Source organism: Mustela nigripes, chromosome 10 (assembly GCF_022355385.1).
Source record: "Mustela nigripes isolate SB6536 chromosome 10, MUSNIG.SB6536, whole genome shotgun sequence".
Taxonomy (NCBI): Eukaryota; Metazoa; Chordata; class Mammalia; order Carnivora; family Mustelidae; genus Mustela; species Mustela nigripes.
The window spans coordinates 9,976,730-9,997,632 of NC_081566.1; the positions used below are offsets into that span (position 1 = coordinate 9,976,730).

Sequence of the window (20,903 nt, forward strand, 5' to 3'; positions counted from 1 at the left end):
ATTCAAAGTCTTTGGGTTACAGTGAGTCGTGCACGCTTAAAATATATATGTGTGCGTATATATGTACATATATGTATGTGTATGCCTCTGTGTGTATGTGTGTGTGTATGTGTACCTGTGTGTGTTTGGTTGGGCTGCTATAACGGAGTACCACTAACAATAGCTTGAACAATAGGAATTGATGAACTGACATTTCTGGAGGTTAGAAGTACAAAGTCAAGGCATGGGCGGGGTTGGTTCCTTCTGGTGTCTGTGAGGGAAGGATCTGTTCCAGGCCTTTCTCCATGACTTGTAGACAGCTGTCTTCATGCTCACATGGCTTTCTCCCTGTGTTCATGTCTGTGTTCAAATTCCCCCTTTTTATAAGGATGCCAGTCATATTGGATTTGGGCCCACCCTACTGACCTCATTTTAACTTGATCACGTCTGTAAATTCCCTCTCTTCAAATAAATCACATTCTGAGGTACTGGGGGTTGGGACATCAATATATGAATTTGGGGAGGATGCACTCAACCCATAACTCACTCTCTCTCCCTATATCTATGTATATATCCCCCTTCTACACATACACACACATAAACACACATGCGAATATAGTTCGATATGTGCTATATTTCTATTAAATCTTAATGACATATTTTCATTAAAATGACATATTTTAATATGTGGGCCTAATAATCATAGAGCCATTGTTGCATAACATTTCTGGCAAGTAGTGTTTTTGTCTAGTCTTACTATGGCCTCATAAAGTTGACTAATTTGTCTGCAGCAGAAATAATAGAATCACATCTTATCCTTCCCTGTCTCCAGTCTTGTTTCCAGATGCTCAGAATCTTGTCTCCTTGTGATGATAGAGGAATTACCATATTTTTAAAATGACTTTTTAAAAAAAGATTTTATTTGTTGGTCAAAGAGAGAAGAGAGCACAAGCAGGGGGAGCAGCAGGCAGAGGGAGAACCTGACGCAGGACTTGATCCCAGGCCTCTGAGATCGTGACCCAAACCAAAGGCAGATGCTTAACCATGTGTCCCTAAAAATGACTTTTAGAAAAACAAATGGAATCCAAATAGAGCGTGGAGTTTAGTAGATTCTAATGTATCTATATCACTTAATTAATTGTGACAACAAACAATAAAGTTGTACCATGGTGATCTAAGGGTTAACAACAGAGAAAACTGGGTAGGTGGTATGGTGGGAATTCTGCACTGTCTTTGCAACTTTTCTTTTTCTTTCTTTTTTTTTTTTTTTTTTACAACTTTTCTAAATCTAAATCTGAATCTAGAACTATTCTAAAATAAAATGGTTATTTTTTTTAAGATTTTATTTATTTATTTGACAGACAGAGATCACAAGTAGGCAGAGAGGCAGGCAGAGAGAGAGGAGGAAGCAGGCTCCTGGCCAAGCAGGGAGCCCAATGCAGGACTCGATCAGAGGACCTGGGTTCATGACCTGAGCTGAAGGCAGAGGCTTTAACCCACTGAGCCACCCAGGCGCCCCTAAAATGGTTATTTTTTCTTAAGATTTTATTTATGATAGAGAGAGAAAGCACAAGTCAGGCAGGGAGGCAGAGCGAGAGGGAGAAACAGACTCCCCACTGAGCAGGACACCCCACTCCACTGGATGCCAGGACCCTGGGATCATGAGCTGAATGAAGACAGATGCTTAACCAACTGAGCCACCCAGGCCCCCCAAAAGGTTAAATACTAAGAAACCTTTTATGATATAAAATATTTTTACGTATATATTAAACAGGTTACTAACATGGTAGCAAGAATGGTCATATAGTTTTATTGTTTTTATGCCATTGCATATCTTTTCATACAGAGGAAGGAATTAGATGTGGCCTCTAGAGGACAGTGTTGGGTCATAGAAAGATTTTCAGGTCTGCCTGAGATGAAGATGGATTTACTTATTTTTCTTCTTCCTTTGTAACCACAAGCCTTCTGTGGATTCATTATTCCTCTTTGACTTTCAAAAAAGTCAGAAAGCATGTATGCCTCCTCAGCTATCCTGATAGCTGGAGATCTGCTTTCACTTGCTGTTTTTGTGCCGTTCAGGCTCTTCACAAACAGACGGGGCCAGAATGCTTGCCATTTTCACCCCTGCGTTCAGAGCACTGGGGGCTCGTGGAAGTCCTGTGGGAGCCCGGGGACCACTACGGGGCACACACGACATGCTGCGAATTTTCGCATGGTGGAGAGAGTGCTAGAGAGGTGACTTCCCTTTGGAAACACTACAGACCTTTTGTAGATGGATGAAGATGCTCATAAAACACCGGGGGGGGGGGTTCGATTTCTCAAGGTCAAGACTGTTTGCTCTGCAGTGATTTGTTGGGGGTGGGGGTGAGGGTAGAGAAGGAAACAAACCATTCGTCTAGCTTCCGAAACCCATTTCTGGAGTCATCAGCATAGAAACTCTCCATTTTAATTTAAAAATTATCCCTCAACGATGAAATCTGTTACACTGAAAAGAAATTAAATAAAAATAAAAATAAAAATTATCCCTTCAAAGGTCATCTCATGGGATTGACATTTTATTTTTAAGAGGCTCCAGGGATAGGTAGGTTACAGAGTGTGACTCAAGCACATCAGGGCTGGATGAACATTAATTTGCAAAATCTTGCCTTGTACATAGAGACGGCCGAAACAATGGTTCGAGGATTGATGGGCTCAGAGATTGTGGAGGACCATTCTGTCATTCGATGGATGACAATTTCTCTCCATAGTGGAGTCTGAGGGCTCCCCTTATGCTAGGTGAGAACATCCAATATAAACACTGAAAAAGAGTCATTTGGACAACAGCATGTTCCACTTAGCGGCAACTTACAGATTTCTTGCTTTTTTCTCAAAGAATAAATCTGCTAAAAGGTCCACTGTTGAATTGGGATAGATGAGCCTTTTAATAGAAACTTTGAAAGGGAGTGGAAATTTACAGCTCCTTGTAAATAGCCTGACATGAACGTTCAGATCAATAGTGTTTTATTCGGCCACACCATCGAAGCTGAACCAAAGGGCAGGAGTCTCTCCTGCTCATCTAATAGTGCTCAGTAGCAAAATTTCTTTCTCAGGTCTAGTGTTCTCTTATTTAGTGGTAGTATAACAAACTTAACTGTGTAGGCGTTTAGTAACTATCACAGTGATTTGATAGGTATTTTGGTCCTTGAGATATGATTGGTTCTCTAACCTCGTCCCCCACCTTAAAACATTTATTTATTTATTTGAGAGAGAGAGAGAGAGAAAGAGCTTGAGAGGGGAGAAGGTCAGAGGGAGAAGCAGACTCCCCGTGGAGCTGGGAGGCCGATGTGGTACTCGATCCCGGGACTCTGGGATCATGACCTGAGCCGAAGGCAGCCGCCCAACCAACTGAGCCACCTGGGTGCCCTCGAACCAGGTCCCTTATCCCATGTTCCTTATCACAGGAGAGCGTCACTCCATCCCATTTGTGCAAGTCCGAATCCTTGACCGCTCTCTTTCTCATTCTTGCCCAGAAGAGATGCAGCACCAGGTTCTATTGCCTTTTCTTTTTTAAGGTTTATAATTTTTTTTGAGAGAGAGAGAGAGAAAGACAGTATGCGCACATGACCAGGTGGAGGGGCAGGGGAAAGGGAGAGAGAGAGAGAGAAAATCTCCGACAGACTCCCCATTGAGCGTGGAGCCCCACACAGGGCCCAATCTCATGATGCTGAGATACAGTCTGAGCCGAAGCCAGGAGTCAGACGCTTAACTCTAAGCCATCCAGGCACCCTTGGGTCCGATTGCTTTTACTTCTTAAATATTTCTTGAAACTGTCCGCTTCTCCCTCATGGCCACTGCTCTAATCCAGGCTCCCTCACAGCTGCCGAGCCCACTGCAGAAGCCACCTCACCCACAAACAGTGTGATCTTTTACACACACACCTACCAGACCTTCAGGGATCTCCTGATGTTCTTAGGATAACAGCCAAAGTCACTTTCGTGGACCAAAAGACACTGCAAGGTCTTGGTGTCTTTCTCTCCTTCCAGCCTCATCTGGAAACAGTCTCCTCCTGGCTCGCTATGCACACCCTCCTCCCAGGCTTCTGGCCTCCAAGGGCACTCAGGCTCCTCTACCTGGGTTCTTGTCCCTACTGGCTTCTACGCACATTTTGTAAATCAGCTCCAGTGCCTTTCCTGATCTGGCCTAGAACTTTCCTTCGTTCTACACTCTGATAGACCCATGTGCTGTCACTTCACTGTGTTTATAATTAGACACTCAGCTCTGTTGTTTTTTGGTTTATCTGTGTCTCTACTACCAAATAAAAACTGTGAGCAGAGATCAGGCCCCAAAATGTTCATTATCAAATCCCTAGCACTTGGCTTAAGGAAATGGTGTTGCTCAATACACTTGAAGTAATCAGTGGCTATTTTTTACTGAGTGTTTAGGTAGAGGAAGAAGAACCCACCGGATACATTCGATATGAGAAGTTTCTTCCAGTGATGACCGAAGTACTGCTGGAAAGAAGGTAAGAAAGTACATGTAATTGTCAAGTTGAAGCAGTGATGAGAATTATGTTGATTTCAAAACACTTGGCTTTTTCACTCTGTGTATTATACTCAGCCAAATATTTATCCTGGGATCGCTTCCCTCTGACTTTTCGCTATACTTCTGAACTTCCAGGTGAAGTGTGCTTAGAAATATCAACCACGAGGCGTCTGGGTGGCTCAGTGGGTAAAAGCCTCTGCCTTCGGCTTAGGTCATGATCCCAGCGTCCTGGGATCGAGCCCCGATCAGGCTCTCTGCTCAGTGGGGAGCCTGTTTCCTCCTCTCTCTCTCTCTCTGCCTGCCTCTCTCTCTGTCAAATAAATAGATAAAAATCTTAAAAAAAAATCAACCATGTTTGTATTAATCTCATAAACAAAGTGTGATCACAGAGCAAAAAGGCCACACAAGGCACAAATCAACAACGTATTTATTATCTTCTATTGTGAGCTCTCAGTGAGAATTCACCCTAATTCTTTTTCTAAGGAACGTGTAGTGTTAGTTTACCACAGTTGGTTTATTATAGAAACTTCGTTTCCAAATATTTTCATAATGATGAGAAAGGCTAATAGATATCTTCATGTAGGCCAGTGAATTTGAACTCAGTATCTTCTGTGGGTGTGGAGTGCTTTCAACTTCCAGAAATTTCTTTAACTTCTAGAAATCCAAACATGTTTCAATGAGGGAAGTTATTATCCTTGCATATCAGTAGGCTTTATTTCATTTTATGTGATCATTTATTGTGTAGAGACTGAGCTAAATACTGTGGTGTTTCTCCTTTTACCGCATGATTAGATACAGACCAATTCCAGAAGATACCCTTCTTCGAGCGTTTGAGGTGTGTAAGCTCCAGATTTTACATATATTTATATGAAAAATTCATCCTTATGAATTTGGTGAACTTATTCACCAAGCAAAAAATAGAATATCTACCCTTCTTTTCTCTTAGGTGTTAGATCCATCTAAACGTGGATTTCTGACTAGGGAAGAACTGATCAAGTATATGACTGAAGAAGGTACAAGGCATTTATTATGCATTTTATAACTGTGACTTATTTAAGTGATTAATAATTTAACAACAATTATGGAAAAACTCTAGGAACACCTTTAAATCAATCATTCAGTTTCAAAGAGTTATTTATGGTTCCTATTATTTTGGTATTGGAGTGGTTTCTGTTTTGCGGGGTAAGTGGACAAAGGGTAGGTTAAAGAAAGATTGACTTTTGCCTTATAGCATTTTACAACATATAAAGATTCTGCTGTAAATTGAAGTCACTGCATTCAGTTAGAGTATTTTTCAGAATAAAAGCTATGCCACTTGGAAAACATGAGCTGTCAATCAGTAGAAATCAATGCCTATTACTAGATTGAAGATTTGAATTGGATTATATAAAAATTCCTTTTTGAAGAGCTTTTCAGCTGATGAACTTACAGATAATACAGCCTCCATTGAATGGAATCCACACAAAAACTTACAGCTTTTTCTGCTGGTGGAACTCTGTATTCGCTTTGACCTTGACCTATAGACGCACACACGGAGCCGTCGTATTGGCTGAGCTCTCTGGGCTCTCTGGGCCGCCATGTTTCCTGGAGGCGCTCGCTCTCTGCTTTGCCTGATGTGTTTGTTTTCCCTGAATGTCAGTGGCCTACTGGGCGTTCTCTTGAAACTGTGCCCCTCTTGGTCACCTTCCCAGTCTCCATCCTCTGTTCAGTTCACTGGTTTCCAGATCGAGCCCAGTGTGATTCAGAGTCGTGATCGCTTGAGGTGGAATCAAAAGTGCAGCTAATTGTGAGGAAGGGAGACGAACACCGCGTCCACCTGCGTCGCTGGCTGACCACGTTGGCCTCACCCACCGCGATGTGGGGCTACGGACAACGAGGGCAAGAGTGACATGGCCGTCACAGCCGCCACCAAGCTCTGGGACGCTGTAACAAATGTCTTAGGGGTTCACTTTGATGGGAAGGGAATGGCTTTCAAAGCGCCAGCCTCTTAATCCTACAGATTAATTAAGGGGAGTGAATCCTGGATTATATGAGGCAATGTGAATTTAGTCAAAATGGCCAGAAAGAGCTCATTGTCGTTAATAGGGTGACCTGCCGTGTGGCGGTGGGAGGCACTAAGGGCAGTGGGAGGGACTCAAAGCTCCATTTCTCCAGGATGTTAGACTGGGGGAATCAAAGGTGACGGGAGACAATTCACAGCACAAGACAGTGGGTTCTCGGGACGGTAGGCTTCATGTGGGTGAGTTACTGGGAGCAGGGCTGAAGTCTTACACGTTCCAGCGCCCGTCCGGTCTGTCTCAGCAAGTCTGTGTTGAATGAATGAATGAATGAATGAATGAGCAGATGAGCGAAGAATATGTGAAGGGGTCGATGGAGAGAGACGCCCTTGATCACACGGTGTGAACAGTAGCAGGGAGCCGGGGTGAGTGTGATACTGTGATATCCTGGAGTCTGTGAGGGGAGAGGACCCAGAGGTCTCGCTGGCAGCCAGCAAGAGACAAATCTGGGGACGTGTGTGGACGGGCCCATTGAAGCCTGGGCCCGGGGGGCTGGAAGTCTCCATGTGGGCACCGCAGATGCCTTGTAGGGTGCTGGGCCCATGGGCCTCATGGTGCAGGAGGGGGTGTTGGACAGAAAGAAGTGATAGCCACAGCAGGACCGTGTGCAGCAGGACCCATGGGTCTCGGTGAGTCACGGAGTGCGGGGGACAGAGGTGGACACTGGGGCTGGAGTGACGGGTCTTTGACCTTGGTGATGGGATCGAGGTGATGCTGCTGACTGACAGAGAAATCAGGAGCGGGCTGCCGTGGATACAGCGTGGCTGTTCACCATCTCCACACATTCTTAGGTTGGGATGATGCCTTCTGAATGCCCAGGATGTCACATGATGAAGGTGGCAAATCATATGGACTCAGATTCCTACAAGTTGTCCAGGCGTGTGTATGGTGTCAGACAGTATTTAGGAACAGGGAAGATCTCAAAAAAAAATTTTTTTTTTAAACAAACGCACATTACCACCCACATGCCATGCAGCGTTCTAAGTGATCTTTCAATAATAACATTTCTCGTGCTCATAACGACCGCATTCAGTAGGCACTGTTATTATCACTTCATTTTACAGACAGGAGTACTGAGGCTCAGAGAGTTGAAGTGACTCGCCCAGCTTTTAAACCCAGGCAGTCCACCTCCCAGGACTGTGCTCTTAATCATTAAGCTAGTCTCCTTCCAACCTTAATCAAATACTGCGTATCTCCTTCCTTGCCCAAGGAAGCGGCGTGGCTGCCTTCTGGATTTTACTGTGAGCAAGGCCTTGTTCTGAGCAGTCGAGTGTGGTCCCTGAGTTCATGGACCTTGAGCTGGATGGCAGCATCCAGATCCCAGCTCTGCCCCTCTCTGGCAGCGGAGGAAGCAGCCTTGCATCTGTGTGCTGGTGTCCTCTGCTCCTTCTTTTTCTTTTTAAGATTTATTTATTTATTTGAGAGAGAGAGCAGCAGCAGGGGTGGGGGAGCAGGGGGAGAGGGAGAAGCAGACTCTCCACTGAGCAGGGAGACCGATGTGGGTCTTCTGTGGGACTCGATCTTACGACCCCGAGATCTTGACCTGAGCTGAAATCAGGAGTCGGATGCTTAACAGGCTGAGCCTCCCAGGTGCCCCTGGTGTCCTCTTCTGTAAGTGGAGTAGCAGTTCTTTCTTCTAATGAGGTTGCTGGGCTGTTAACTTAGTGAACGTATCTGAAGCACACACAGGTCAGTATCTGGAACACAGCCATTCTCAAGAAATGCTTGTTACTAACATACTTTTAAGGACTTCCGTGGTGCCCATCAGAATTCACTGGCAGTGGATTTAGCCGGGTATAAGAGAGAGTCAGAATCGTCTCCGTAGGCTCTGCAGGCATTCTTTTCTTAGGATGTAAGGGCGGTTTCAAGGACTCGACACACTCCCCTTGTTTGATCATCTGTCATCGTTGTCATCACGATCCCATGTGAATAACTGCTGTGGTACGAGCTGACTTCCAGCCTAGAAAGGATTGTTCATGGGGCAGGTGGCAAGCTCAGAAGGTGAGCGATCCACAGACCTTGGTAACTCACCTGCTCAGAGAAGACTCTTTGGGGGGAAAGCGGCGATTTGGATGTTTCTGTATTTTTACTTCATATCAGGACAAAATTCTTTTTTATGTGCTTGGTGGTATTTCCAACATTCTTCTGGAGTTTGCTTCTCATCTTGGTGAAACCGATGTCCGCGATGATCCTCCGCTGCTCTCTGAATCCGGCGAAAGCCACAGATTTTCTGGGCCGCTTCTGGTTCCGTTTGACAGCAACACTAGGCCAAAGCTGTGACAAAGAGGGCCGTCTAGACAGGGCGGAAAAATGGCATCTGTCCCTGGGCTCAGCTGGCGTCATGAAGCGGCCAGACCTGGTTAGGGGATATTCGGAGATACGGTGGTTGCTGTTCGAGCCTCCGCCCTTCAGCAATTTTGCATCGAGACCGGGCGGTCCCATCCTCACACCCTTGCGAACGTAATGATAAGACGCCCTAGAAAACTGGGACTTTGGGTGAATCCTTAGGCAATCCCAATACCCTTAATTCAAAGAACCAGCCTTGTTCAGGATGTCTTAATGTTCTCCTGCTGGGTTGGCTCAACTGATCGATTTCATAGCTTGTTTGAGCTACAACATCCACAAGGTAAACAAGTCCCAAACCTGCCAGGGGCACAGCAGCCTGCTCTTGGGATCTCCGGACTGGGTTGACACGCTGACCCCAGGGCCCGGGGAGGGGAGCCAGCAGCCCAGCGGGGACCTGGGCAGCTCCAGGGCAATGAAGTTGGCTGAGAGAAGGAGAAAGAAAATGATCAGAAGATTGTCAGTGATGGAAACTCTCTTCTTGTCCTTCCCAGGTGAGCCTTTTTCTCAGGAAGAAATGGAAGAAATGCTGTCTGCTGCCGTTGACCCAGAATCGAATTCCATTCATTACAAGGACTACATAGCCATGATGGTGGTGGACGAGAGCTAGGCACCCTGGGGACTCATCAAAAGGACGGCTGTAGAGATGGCCTGTCCTCGTTAATTTCACATTGTATAATTAATGCCCAGTGACAACTACTTTGCAATACTTTAGATTGTAAAGATGAACACAAATTTATTTGGTGTGTTTAGCTTTATGGAATGACCAATGGCTAATTATTTTAAAGCTTATTCTTAAAAACATTTTAACATTATCTGTGGATTGTTGTGGATTGTCTACAATAAAACCCCAGTGACCTTCAAATCCATTATGCTGACAAAATGAAGAACGACCAGAATGACCCCAGGTTGGGCATAGAAGGATCTTGGGAGGGGGCAGAGTGAGCACAAAGTGAGGGCCAGTATCAGCGTGCCGAAACAAGCAACAAACAACGAGCCTTCTGCATCGGGATGGGAGGGGGTTGTTGAAAGGAATATTAATAGTTAACCCCTTACGAGTGTCGTTTACAAATCTCATCTGAAATGTTAGTAACTTAGTGTGACAATGTAAGTGTGCTGATTCAGTGTGTTCCATTTGCAGAGCAGGTAACGGAGTTGAGGTCATGGACTCTATAGAGACAAGAAGACTGAATGGAAATTGACAACGTAAGGGAGTGACCGTAGTCTTCCGGTCTTTCAAATTCTTAGCTATTCTCATTGAATTTAAATTGAAAAATAAACAACAAAAAAAGAATTCTTAGCTGTTCAGAATAATTGCCGTGAGAATATTGTTCTGAATACTGAATAAGAATATTGAGAAATTGTGTGGTACGCATGAGCGACAGCAGTGGGAAAAGCAGAATGAAGTCTGAGCACAGGGAATCCCAACGGAGAAAGACCCAGGGACTCAAAGGCAGAGGGGAAACAAGGTGAAGGAAAATGAATAATCTCCCATAACCTGTGTATTCTGTCGTGCGCACACGGCGATCCCTGTTTGAAGGTGCTTCCTCCCCAGCATTTGATGTTGCTTATGATGCTTCCTTCCAGGCGTGCAGGACGGGGGCTGCTACTGGAGAGGTGATTTGTCACTGTTTGTTCCTTGGTTCATGAAACACTTCCTGAGTATTATCAGGTCCTGTGTTAGGAACTGGTGCTGCGAGGGGGCTCTAACTCCTTGAGGCCACAGTTCAGCGAGGGAGATCTGCAAGTCAGTCAGCAACCCCATTTCAGGCTAGGGCACATTCAGGGTGCTGTGGAAGTGCAAAAGAGGGGCAGCTCACTCGGCCTGGGGGGTGGGTTTGGGGCGAGAAAACCGTCTATTGAGCAGAAAGGACCTCCCAGATCAGGCGACACTGACCAAGGTGAGTAGTTCACTAAGCTGGTGATGGGACCCAGGGGGTTTCCACGGGGGAGCAGCAAGTACAGACACCCCGGGGGTGTCAGGAAACAGGGAGCACTCTGGGAATGGAAGGTAATGTAGATGTGGGGAACACAGTGAGAGATGAAACTGGGGTGGTACACAGGAGCTGTACCATTGAGGATATCGAGTTGGTCATACAGTTGGGTTTTCTTGTTGGAATCTGGACTTTTTCTAAAGATCACAGAGAAAGATCCTTTGTAAATCATGTGGAAAATGATCTCGAAGAGTCGAGACCAGAAGCAGGGAGACCAGGTGGTAAGGGAGCTGGTTGGTGGAAGGGGGTAGGTTGGGAAGAGTCCAGCAGGTGGCCAGGGGGTGGACGGTAGAGCCATTTATTTAGCGAAGAAATCAAGAAGCAGGTCAGGGTCGGTGGGCAAAATGGGGAGTTTGGTGGTGGACATCCTGGGATCAGGGAGCCAGTGAGGTACCCAGGGGAGACAGCCGATCAGTTGGAGCAGTAGGAGGAAGATCTGGCAAGAGAGAAGGATTGTGGAGGTTCCAACATGTAAGTAGTAGTTAAGGGGAAAAGAAGAGTGTCAACAGGCTGGGGGGGACATCAGCATTTAAGGACGGGCAGGGGAGGAGGAGCCCACAAGGGGCAGGGAGGAGAGGACCCCAAGGAGAAGACAGGGGCCGTAGAAAGGGCAGGTGAGTTGAAGACGGAAGATGTCCACCAGCTGGGGCAACCGAGCTCACTGGTGGCTTCTGAGGAGCCAGTTTGGTGAGTGAGGGCCAGAAAGCTGAGGGACCGGGCTGGAGAGAGCTGGCAAGGCGGAGGAGCTATTTGCAGGAGAGTGGACACCCGCGGGTGTTTGTGCTCTTCCTGGAGGAAGCAGGAGGGGCCGGATTGCAGAGCAAGGAAAGGGTTGCCTTGGGACGGCTTGGAGCACTGAACCAGCTTGGACAGCTCCTTCCCAGTGGCCTCTCTCATGTTTGCACGAGGAAGAAGGTGGTGGGTTCTAGAGCAGGAGATGAGCAAACCGTGTAAGGATTTTCAGGGACTCCCGGAGGTTTGTGTCCAATAACCCAGGCTCAAGAGCAAACACGGCGGGTTGCTGTGTCGGCTCAGGGTTCGGGTTCTGTCAGCTGGGATGGAAGGAACCGAAGGTCAAGGCACTTGGGTCCAGCAGCACGTGGGGGTAGTGATGGCCCTTGGAGCCCGCGTGCTAGGGTCAGAGGCAGAGAGGAGAGCTATCAGACTGAAGGACAGGGGTCTGGGGACCTCCACTACAGCGACCAGTATAGCCAGAAGGGAGGCAGTGACGGGCTCCCCTGCCATTCCCGGGTAATATCCCAGGCTGCTGGAAGTTTGACTTCACCCTGTCCTTAGGGTCATTCCATTTACAAATAGCAAACATGGATGCGGGCAAGGAATCATCACTTACGGGAGGTATAGCGATGGGACCCAAGATGAAACCCAAGTGCAGGGTTGGCTTAGCCACGTGTGCGAGAGTCACTTTCCAGATGAGGGTCTGAGCCCCATACCTTTAGGTCAGGGCAGAGCAGCGTGGGGAGGGGGCGTGGTGACCCCTAAGAACACTCGACCCCTCGGGGACACACTGCAGCCACTGAGGTTGGTGGCAGGGACATGACAGGTCCTTGAAGGCGGCGCCTCCAAGGGCTCCTCGTTGGGCAGCATGGACCAGCCCCAGCATGCTGCGGTGACGCGTGTGCTGGTGCCCAGGGCGGAGACCCAGGTGTGGACTTGTTTAGACACACAGGTGGCTCCAGGTTCTCTTCCAGAAGCCTGTTGCCCTGCATGACCCTGGCGCCCGAGAAGCACAGTTTGGTGAGTTAACCCCGACATCTTCATCATCTTTCTGAGGACCGGTGCTCCCTTAGAAGGAGGATCAGGTAGTCCCTTCTAGAATTCTCCTGAAAGTTCTGACTGATGTCCAGCTGCATAGCCTATCTCAAGGAAATTCTGGTAGTCATAAGAGTTAGCTCTTTGGAATCTGATTCATTTATCTTTAGCAGAAATTTGTGTGTGTTTTTTTTAAGGCCCCCAAAAAGGAGCAACACAGACGTCCCACAGAAATCTGGTTTTATCCCCCAGTTCCAGAATAAATGTGGGAGTCACAAAGGGAACATTTGTCTTTCTACTCAAACCATTTCGGTTCATATTTTACCTCTCTCTCCACTTAGCCCCAGCCTCTGACTTCAACCACAAGAGCATTTTCCTGGCAAGAGGGGTGCTTGGTCTCTCGGGCAGGGTCTGCTTTTCCTTGTGACCCTGGCTTCTGGAGCTCCTGCCCCACCCCCCAGCTCTGCAGGGCTTTGCCCTGTGTTGCCCGTGACTCACTCTGGTCAGGTGCCCCCTCCTGTGCACCCCACCTGGAAAACAGAGCCCACCTCAGCTTCTCCCGCCTTCCCAAGTGTCCAAGTGCCAGATGCTAAGAGGCAAAGAGAACGTTCAGCACAGTTGGCTGGCTCGGGATTTCCACTGGCGGGACTATTTTCTGTGGCATGTGATACATCGAGATCTTTCTCTCTTCCTTCCAACTTTACCTCCTTCACCTTTTCTAGTTGTTTTTGGATGAGAGAGCACTTTTTCCTACAGCCACTTCCCTGTAAAGGGTCAGTGTCACTATGTTGCCTCTTCTGGGCACTTTAAAGAAGCCAAGAGCCCCCTGGTCACATACCCCCCCAACCTCATGCCGGATGGGGCGGCCATGTGTGTCTGCAAGTTGGGTCAGCAATCTCTGGCATCAGAACACCTGGGAGAGGTGTGTATTAGAAATCCGGGGGGGGGGGGCGCCGCCTAGGTGGCTCAGTTAGTTGAACAACTGCCTTCGGCTCAGGTCATGATCTTGGACTTCCGGGATCGAGTCCCGCATTGGGCTCCCAGCTCCTTGGCGAGTCAGCTTCTCCCTCTGACCTTCTCCTCTCTCATGCTCTCTCTCACTCATTCTCTCTCAAATAAATAAATAAAATCTTAAAAAAAAAAAAAGATCCGGGCTCCTGGGTCCCATCAGGCCCCCAGACCGAATCTCCGGGACAGTATTAGATTGCGCAGTCAAGTGTGGGGTTTGGAGCTGGGCTTTGCCACAGACTGACAAGGCAGTGGGTGCAGACATTTAATACTATTGGGTCTCTGTGTCCCAATTTATGAAGTGGGAAGAAGACCAACCTTGTAGGACTGGTAGGAAAATCAAATGAATAATGAAGGTGAAAATTCTTTAAAGGGTATAAGGCATGGCACAAATTTTATTTATAGGAAACCAGCCTGGGTAGGGCGGAATGAGTGAAGGAGGAAGAGGAGAGAGGGGAGGAGAGGAGGAAGTGGTCCACTGCCTGGCTGGGCAAGTAGGTAATCATGTATTTAATCTACGGGCCGAGGGTAGAGAGCCACCTCAGTCACTGCTGGTAGAGATAACAGGAGATTTGCTATCCGGGTGCTGCTAATTATAAGCTCTTAAGTTAACTACTAGATTGTGAAATTAGGGGGTTTTAGGCAGCACTTGGTCTTTCTTTTTCTGAAAACTGCAGTAAAAAAAACCCAACAGTATAAAATGAACCATCTTAATCATTGTCAAGTGTACAGTTCAGTAGTGCTGAGTGTATGTACGTTCTTGTGAAACAGATCTCCAGAACCTTTTCGTCTTGCAAATCAGAAATTTTATACCCGTTAAACAACACCCCTTTCCCCACTGCCACTAGCAAATACCATTCTGCTTTGTTTCTGTGCGTTTGATGACTATGAGTTAGATACCGCTTGTAAGTTGAATCACACATTATTTGTCTCTTTGTGACGGGCTGATTTCACTCCGCATCCTGTCCTCAAGGTTCATGCATGTTGGAGCAGGTGTCGGGATCTCCTGCCTTTCAAAGGCAGGCTGAGACTCCGTCGCACATGCATACCATGTTTTGCTCCTCCATCCGTTTACCGGTGGGCATCCAAAGTGCTTTCACCTCGTGGGACACCGGCATGGCTCTGTCGGTTGGTGTCTGACTCTTGGTTTTGGTGCAGGTCATGATCTCAGGGTCATGATCTCAGGCCCCATGTGGAGCCCCAGATCTGTCTCCCTGGTCAGCAGGGAGTCTGTTTGAAGATTCTCCGTCTGCCCCTCCCCCCACTAGTGTGCTCACACTTTCTCTCTCTATAAATAAATAAAAACTCTTTTAAAAAGTGGTACTTGTAAATGTATGGGTCCTGTCTGAAGGAGGCTGTGCGGGGTTAGACACCACATTGCAATTGCTTTCACTTCCTGGCTCTGGTGAGGAAAACCACCATGAACGTGAGTGTATCTCTCTCTCTCAGACCCTGCTTTCGATTATCTTGGATAAATACCCAGAAGTGGGATTGCTGGATCTTTCTTCTTTTTTTTAAAAATTCGCTAGCAGCCATAGTGCTTTTAAAGTGGCATAAATTATTCACCTTGCCCCCTGGAGAAAACTCCCCTTCATTTGAGGAAGCAGTGTTTTATTTTGATCAAAAACATTCATGGGGCACCTGAGTGGTTCAGTCAGTTAAGCCTCTGCCTTCGGCTCAGGTCATAATCTCAGGGTTCTGGGATCAAGCCCCGCTTCGGGTTCCTACTCAGCGGGAAGCCTGCATCTCTCTCTGTCGCTCAAATAAATAAAATCTTATTTAAAAACCCCCCAAATTAGGGTTTTTCTGATCTGAATAATTAGTTTTTATTCTTTTTTTTTTAAATTTGTTTTATTTGAGAGAGAGCATGACCATGGGGAGGGGCAGAAGGAGAGAGAGAAGCAAACTTTCCCCTGAGGAGGGGAACCAGTGCAGGGCTGGATCCCAGGACCCTGGAATCATGATCTGAGCTGGAGGCAGACGCTTACCTGACTGAGCCACCCGGGCACCCCTGGACACTTTAAATATCTTGCCAGCTGTGGTGGCTCTACTCAGAGCCCAAGGCATGATGTCCAAAGGGGGCAGAGTTTGTTGTTAGTGAGAATGATGGTAAACTGATTTGCCGACTGGTCTTCTTGATGATATACAGTCTTTTTTTAGTCACTTTTCACAAAATCAGATGAGACCTTGTCACTTAGCTGACACAGAGCTCTGCCATTTTCTTGGAACTTGCTTCTGCTAACAACACTCCTGCTATTTTCCATTCCAGGCCACTTTGTGGGAAACTTTCTAAGCCTCCTGTCCGTTTAGGGAGGCTCGTTTTGTTAAAACCAGGTAACATTTGTGAATGCTCTGCTTCACTGGGCAGCCATATATTTAGTAAAGGGCGAGAGTGTGTAGGGGCCCGAGCCACCCCAGGCTGCCCTTAGGACACCTGCCTGCCTTCCTGACATGTGCCTCCTAACACCTGGGCCCAGTGACCGATGCAATGCATGCTGGTCAGATCTGATTCTAATTTTGACAATCTCCAGTGGAAAGGGTCTTTTGAGAAAGCAATGTAAAATGTAAAATCCTCTAAAAATCGGTATAGTATTTTTAAAGCGATGCAGAGCTATTAAAAAGAAACTGGAAAATACCAGGAAGCAAAAAGAAAAGAAAACCGACGACTATGTATTCTTTTTTTCAAAAAAATTTATTTATATATTTTTTGGGAGGAGAGAGAGAGAGTGCGCACAAGTAGGGAGAGCAGCAGGCAGAGGGAGAAGCAGGTCTCCGGCAGAGCAAGGAGCCCGATGCGGGACTCGATTCCAGGACCCTGGGATCATGACCTGAGCCAAAGGCAGAAGCTTAACTGACTGAGCCACCCAGGTGTCCCAAGACTACATAGTACCAAGACTATGTAGCTTTATAGAGCTTCTTCAAAGTATCCCTGTGGAGTCGATTGGTTGGGGTTCTTGACTGTAAGGATGGAAACAAGTCTGCTTAACCGGAGCAAGAGGGGCTTATTCACTGGGAGGCAGAGGTGCTCACAGAGCCCATGGGAGCCGGGGAAGGAGGCTCAGGGCAGAGAAGAGCCAAGAGGGCTTTCTGGGGGCAAAGAAGCTAGGGGCAAGACATAGCAACCACCTCCTAACCGGCACAGCCCGTCATAGGGGAGTGACCTCTCACAGGCTCAGGTTAGAGTCCCAGGAGGGAGAGCGGGGTTGGGGGGTGGGAGCTGAGGACTTCCTCCTTCCAGGCATCCACGGAAGGCAGGCATCATCCCAGAGATCATTCAACCACTGGCTACCCCTGCCCCCACCCAGGGGAGGAGAACTAAACCCAGCACAAATTTATGGCAAGGTTCCTATGACGCGATCTGTACTTCAATACACCCTGAACAATTTTTCTGCGTTCATGTATCTTTACCCAAAATATAAATTTAATCACAGAATAGTATCTAATTGTTGGGATCTGTTGTAATTTATTTAACTAGTTCCTTGTTCCCGGTCATCTAAATAATTCCTAATTTTTCTCTATTATGATAAATTGTTATGAACATCTAGGTAGTTAAATCTTAATTATTGGCTTAGAATACAGTCCTGGAAATGGAATGGTTGAGTCATCTTTAAAGAGCCGGGGATATCTGTATTTAGAAGCCTATTGTTAAGAATGTACTTTCAAGCTATTCTAGTGAAACCCTCAGTGATTTGGGGGCTTTTAATAGTGCCAATTTGATAGGCAAAAATAGTATCTATTGATTTTTTCAATGTCTGCATTCCATTGATGACTTGAACTTTCTAGGCTCATGATAATGTGTGCAGAAGGATTCCGCTGGATTAGCTCCAGGAGGCACCCAATTTGAGCCCTCGCAGACAGTTTCCAGCCAGACAGAAACAAGAACCGCCCCCATCCTCTGCCCCGGCTGCTGTGAGATGGAGCCCACAAAGCGCATCATTACGCAGAATCCCAATTCAAGGGGCCCCTGGGTGGCTCAGGTCATGATCTTGGGGTCCTAGGATCGAGTCCTGCATCAGGCTCTCTGCTCAGTGGGGAGCCTGCTTGTCCCTCTTTCCCTCTTTCTCTGCCCCTCCCCTGCTCATGCTCTCTCTTTCTATCTCAAATAAATAAATAAAAATCTTAAAAAAAAATCCCAATTCTTTGGGATTTCATTCTAAACAGTTACATTTCATTCTAAACAGTTACCACTTGGAGGAGGTCATGAGGAAGAACATCCCACAGTCAGACAGAACAGTTGGCAATAATGTCCCACTTGTTCAAGCAAAGAAATAGGAGCTGGGGAAATAAACATGCCAGTAAGACAGGAAGAGTGATCACCGAAGCCAGAACGAGGGTCTAAGTGGCCCTCTGCTCTACTACCAGCTTCTTGAGATATAATTGTAGTTCCTAACACAATTCATCTGCTCATTCAGTCAACGTTTATTGAATTCCCAGTATGCTCCAGACAGATCTGGACAGAGATGCCACAATGAATGAGACACAGTCCTTGTCCTTGAGAGGTTTCCATCTTATGGACTAGACCTCAAGACAAGCTGTTACACCAGGCAGTAAGTGTTCTGCATTGGAACAAGGGTTTTGGGATTTTTAGAGCAGAAAGCAGCCAGCTCTGTGTGTAGGACTCCCAGAGGGCTTCATAGAAGGAGATGACAGGATGAATCACAAGACGTTTCTGGGCTCCTGTAGGTTTTGCTGCTAGTACTGAGTGGGAGAGAATGTTCTGGAATGAGATGGCTTGAAGATCATGCTAAAATAGCTTTCCAGCATGGCTTAGGGGAAACAATGGACCTGCTTCTGGGCTTCCACCTGTGCCAGGTGCAGGATAGGTGACCTGGGAGAGGTCATTGGATGGGTCTCTACCTCAGTTGCCCAGCTATAATATAGCAGTCATCATATTTACCTTGTAGAGATCCTCTGAGCATAAAGGGCTTGATATGTATCTGTCACTACAAAGTGCTCAGTCAATATCTGTTGAGTGACCAATAGAAATATGCTCTTTCATAGTAAGTCTTTGAGAATTACGTAATGAGGTTGAGTTCAGGTCCTTGGAGTATTTCTGGGAATCAGGAAGGCTGTTTTCCTAAACTAGTGACCTCAGGAATTTTATGAAAAAAGGCAGACATGTCATTTTAACTTCATTCATTCCATAAACATTTCTTCAGTGATACTCTGTGCTCGAAACTGCTCTAGTGAACAAAATCAAGTCCTTACCCTTATGGAATTTGGCTTCTAGGCAAGGAGACAACAAGAAGTCAATCAATCTATATGTCACATAGGGATAAACACTGCAGAGAACAAGACAAGGATAAGAGCGTGTTAGGGCACCCTTCCAGTCAGGGCGATATGGGATGTCCTCTCCAAGGAGGTGACACTTGCACAGTGAGTGAAAAAAATGAAGGAACATTGGGGAAGAGAATTCAATACAGAGAGGACAGCAAGTGCCAAGGGTTTGATGGCCTGGAGGAACAGAAAGAAGGCCGCTGAGGCCGAGGTAGACTGGGTAAGAAGAGGGAGGCAGGAGTTAGGGATGGAGAGGGAGGCAGAACATCCCAGAACATGAAGGGCTGCATAGTCTGGGAAAGAACTTTGGCTATTTGCTGACAGTGAAGAGAAGCCACCAAATGGTGTGAAACCAGTTCACGGCCTGTCGCATGGGATTTGGCCTCTCGGACAAGGGTGTCCCTGGTAGATGAGGTGAGAAGTGGTTGACATCGATCCATTTGGGAGGTAGAACCAAAAGGATTTCCTGATGGATTCGATGTGAGCGGAGAAAGAGAAGAATGTCAGGGAAGACAACAGGGATTTGGCCCGAGGGACAAGGTGCCATCCGTCAAGGTTTGAGCTATGGCTGGAAGAGTCAGTGTTTGGTGACTTAAAGCTGTGAGGTTGGGTGAGATCACCTAAGGAGGGCGGCGGGATAGAGAAGAGGAGGGCTCTGGGGTCTACACCTGGGGGCAATCCAAAAATTGAAGATGGGGAAGAGGAGAAAGACACAGAGGAAACGTAGTGTCGATAAAATCCCGGATCCCCCTGCGTCTCCACCCACCCGTACCACTGAAGGCTTCCGTCTGTGTAGACCCTCACCCAGGTCTTTCTTTTCAATGGGCCATCAGATTCCCTGAAATGATTTGGACTCACCTAGATTGAAAAATACTGCAGGTGTTTTGTGTCCAACTCCACAACAGCTCTAAACTTTTTACTTGCATGAGAAATCCAAGAATATCCCCTCTTGTCACATCCTTAGTGAACTATCACGAACCCCCGAATTTCCCAGTTTCTTTTAAACACTCAGGATCTTTAACCCTGAATGAAAGAGGTCAAGATTAATCAGGCCCAATTAACACTGTTGGGGGCTTCATTAGAAATTATAAGGGCTAGAGCTTGATGAGCCAATGTGGTGGCCATTAACAAAAATTGCATGTCTAAAGATAAGTGCAAAGAGACTTGGGGTTTGTAGTGTTTCAATATCAGGAAGGAATTAACGGGCAACCTGACCCTCAGGCATGGAAGATGCCCGTCACATTCTGGTAGCTTTGTTTTTCTAAACCAAGTCTGACTTTCAGGTGCCTCCTGTCCAGTCATATCACAAAAAGCCCTCAGTTTACCTGTGCCACATAAGAATCTGGGCATTTGTACGCTACCTCTAAAACCCACGATATTTACCACAACATGACCATTGTTTCTCCTCACCTAGCACCACCTGAGAAGTCCTATCATCATCTCTGGTTGCTGTATGGGGAACTCGAATGGCTCTTCTGAAGAAACAAGGGGGAAATTGAGCACCTTCTCTAAACATGGGGCTCTCTCCACACGATGGGTGTTAAGACCACAGTGAAGTGTAGAAGAAACCGATCTATAGAGGAGGGGACATTCCTTCCCCCCTGCACATCTGCCCTCCTCTGCCCTTCCCCGTCCCCAAGCCCAAAGACCCCACCTGCTCTCTCCAGACGGCTGAACCGCTGGCTTGTCTGTGTGAAGGCTTTTGAAAGCAAAGCCTTTTGCCCCTGCCCTATTTGCAAAGGAAGCCCCGGTTCTCCGGGACTCAAAGCACAGCCTGCCCCCAGGAAGGGGTGGGTGGGGAGGAGAAGAGAAGGAATCACTTTTAATTTTTTTGGTCTCTTTTAACAGCAGTAAGAATAATAAGAATAATAACAAAATAGTAACTCCATAAATTATCCCACCAGGTTGCAATATACATGGTTTTTTTTTTTTTTTTTTTGTAAAATTGCTCTAT

At 46.8% G+C, this 20,903-nt stretch overlaps 1 protein-coding gene across 21 annotated transcripts in view; it reads left to right on the top strand.

The window, feature by feature from the left end:
• Positions 1 to 20,903, top strand: part of EFCAB2 (EF-hand calcium binding domain 2) — a 143,932-nt gene that overhangs the window by 98,108 nt on the left and 24,921 nt on the right. For 13 of the 21 annotated variants that reach the window (XM_059412551.1, XM_059412554.1, XM_059412555.1 and 10 more), the window contains 4 exons: positions 4,401 to 4,480; positions 5,293 to 5,335; positions 5,447 to 5,513; positions 9,395 to 10,186. In XM_059412551.1, coding sequence (XP_059268534.1) covers positions 4,401 to 4,480; positions 5,293 to 5,335; positions 5,447 to 5,513; positions 9,395 to 9,510 — 306 coding nt within the window. In that variant the 3' untranslated portion in view covers positions 9,511 to 10,186. Of the gene's footprint in view, positions 1 to 4,400; positions 4,481 to 5,292; positions 5,336 to 5,446; positions 5,514 to 9,394; positions 10,187 to 20,903 lie in introns of those variants that run through there. The other 8 variants (XR_009406557.1, XR_009406558.1, XR_009406559.1 and 5 more) reach the window with 3 other exon arrangements.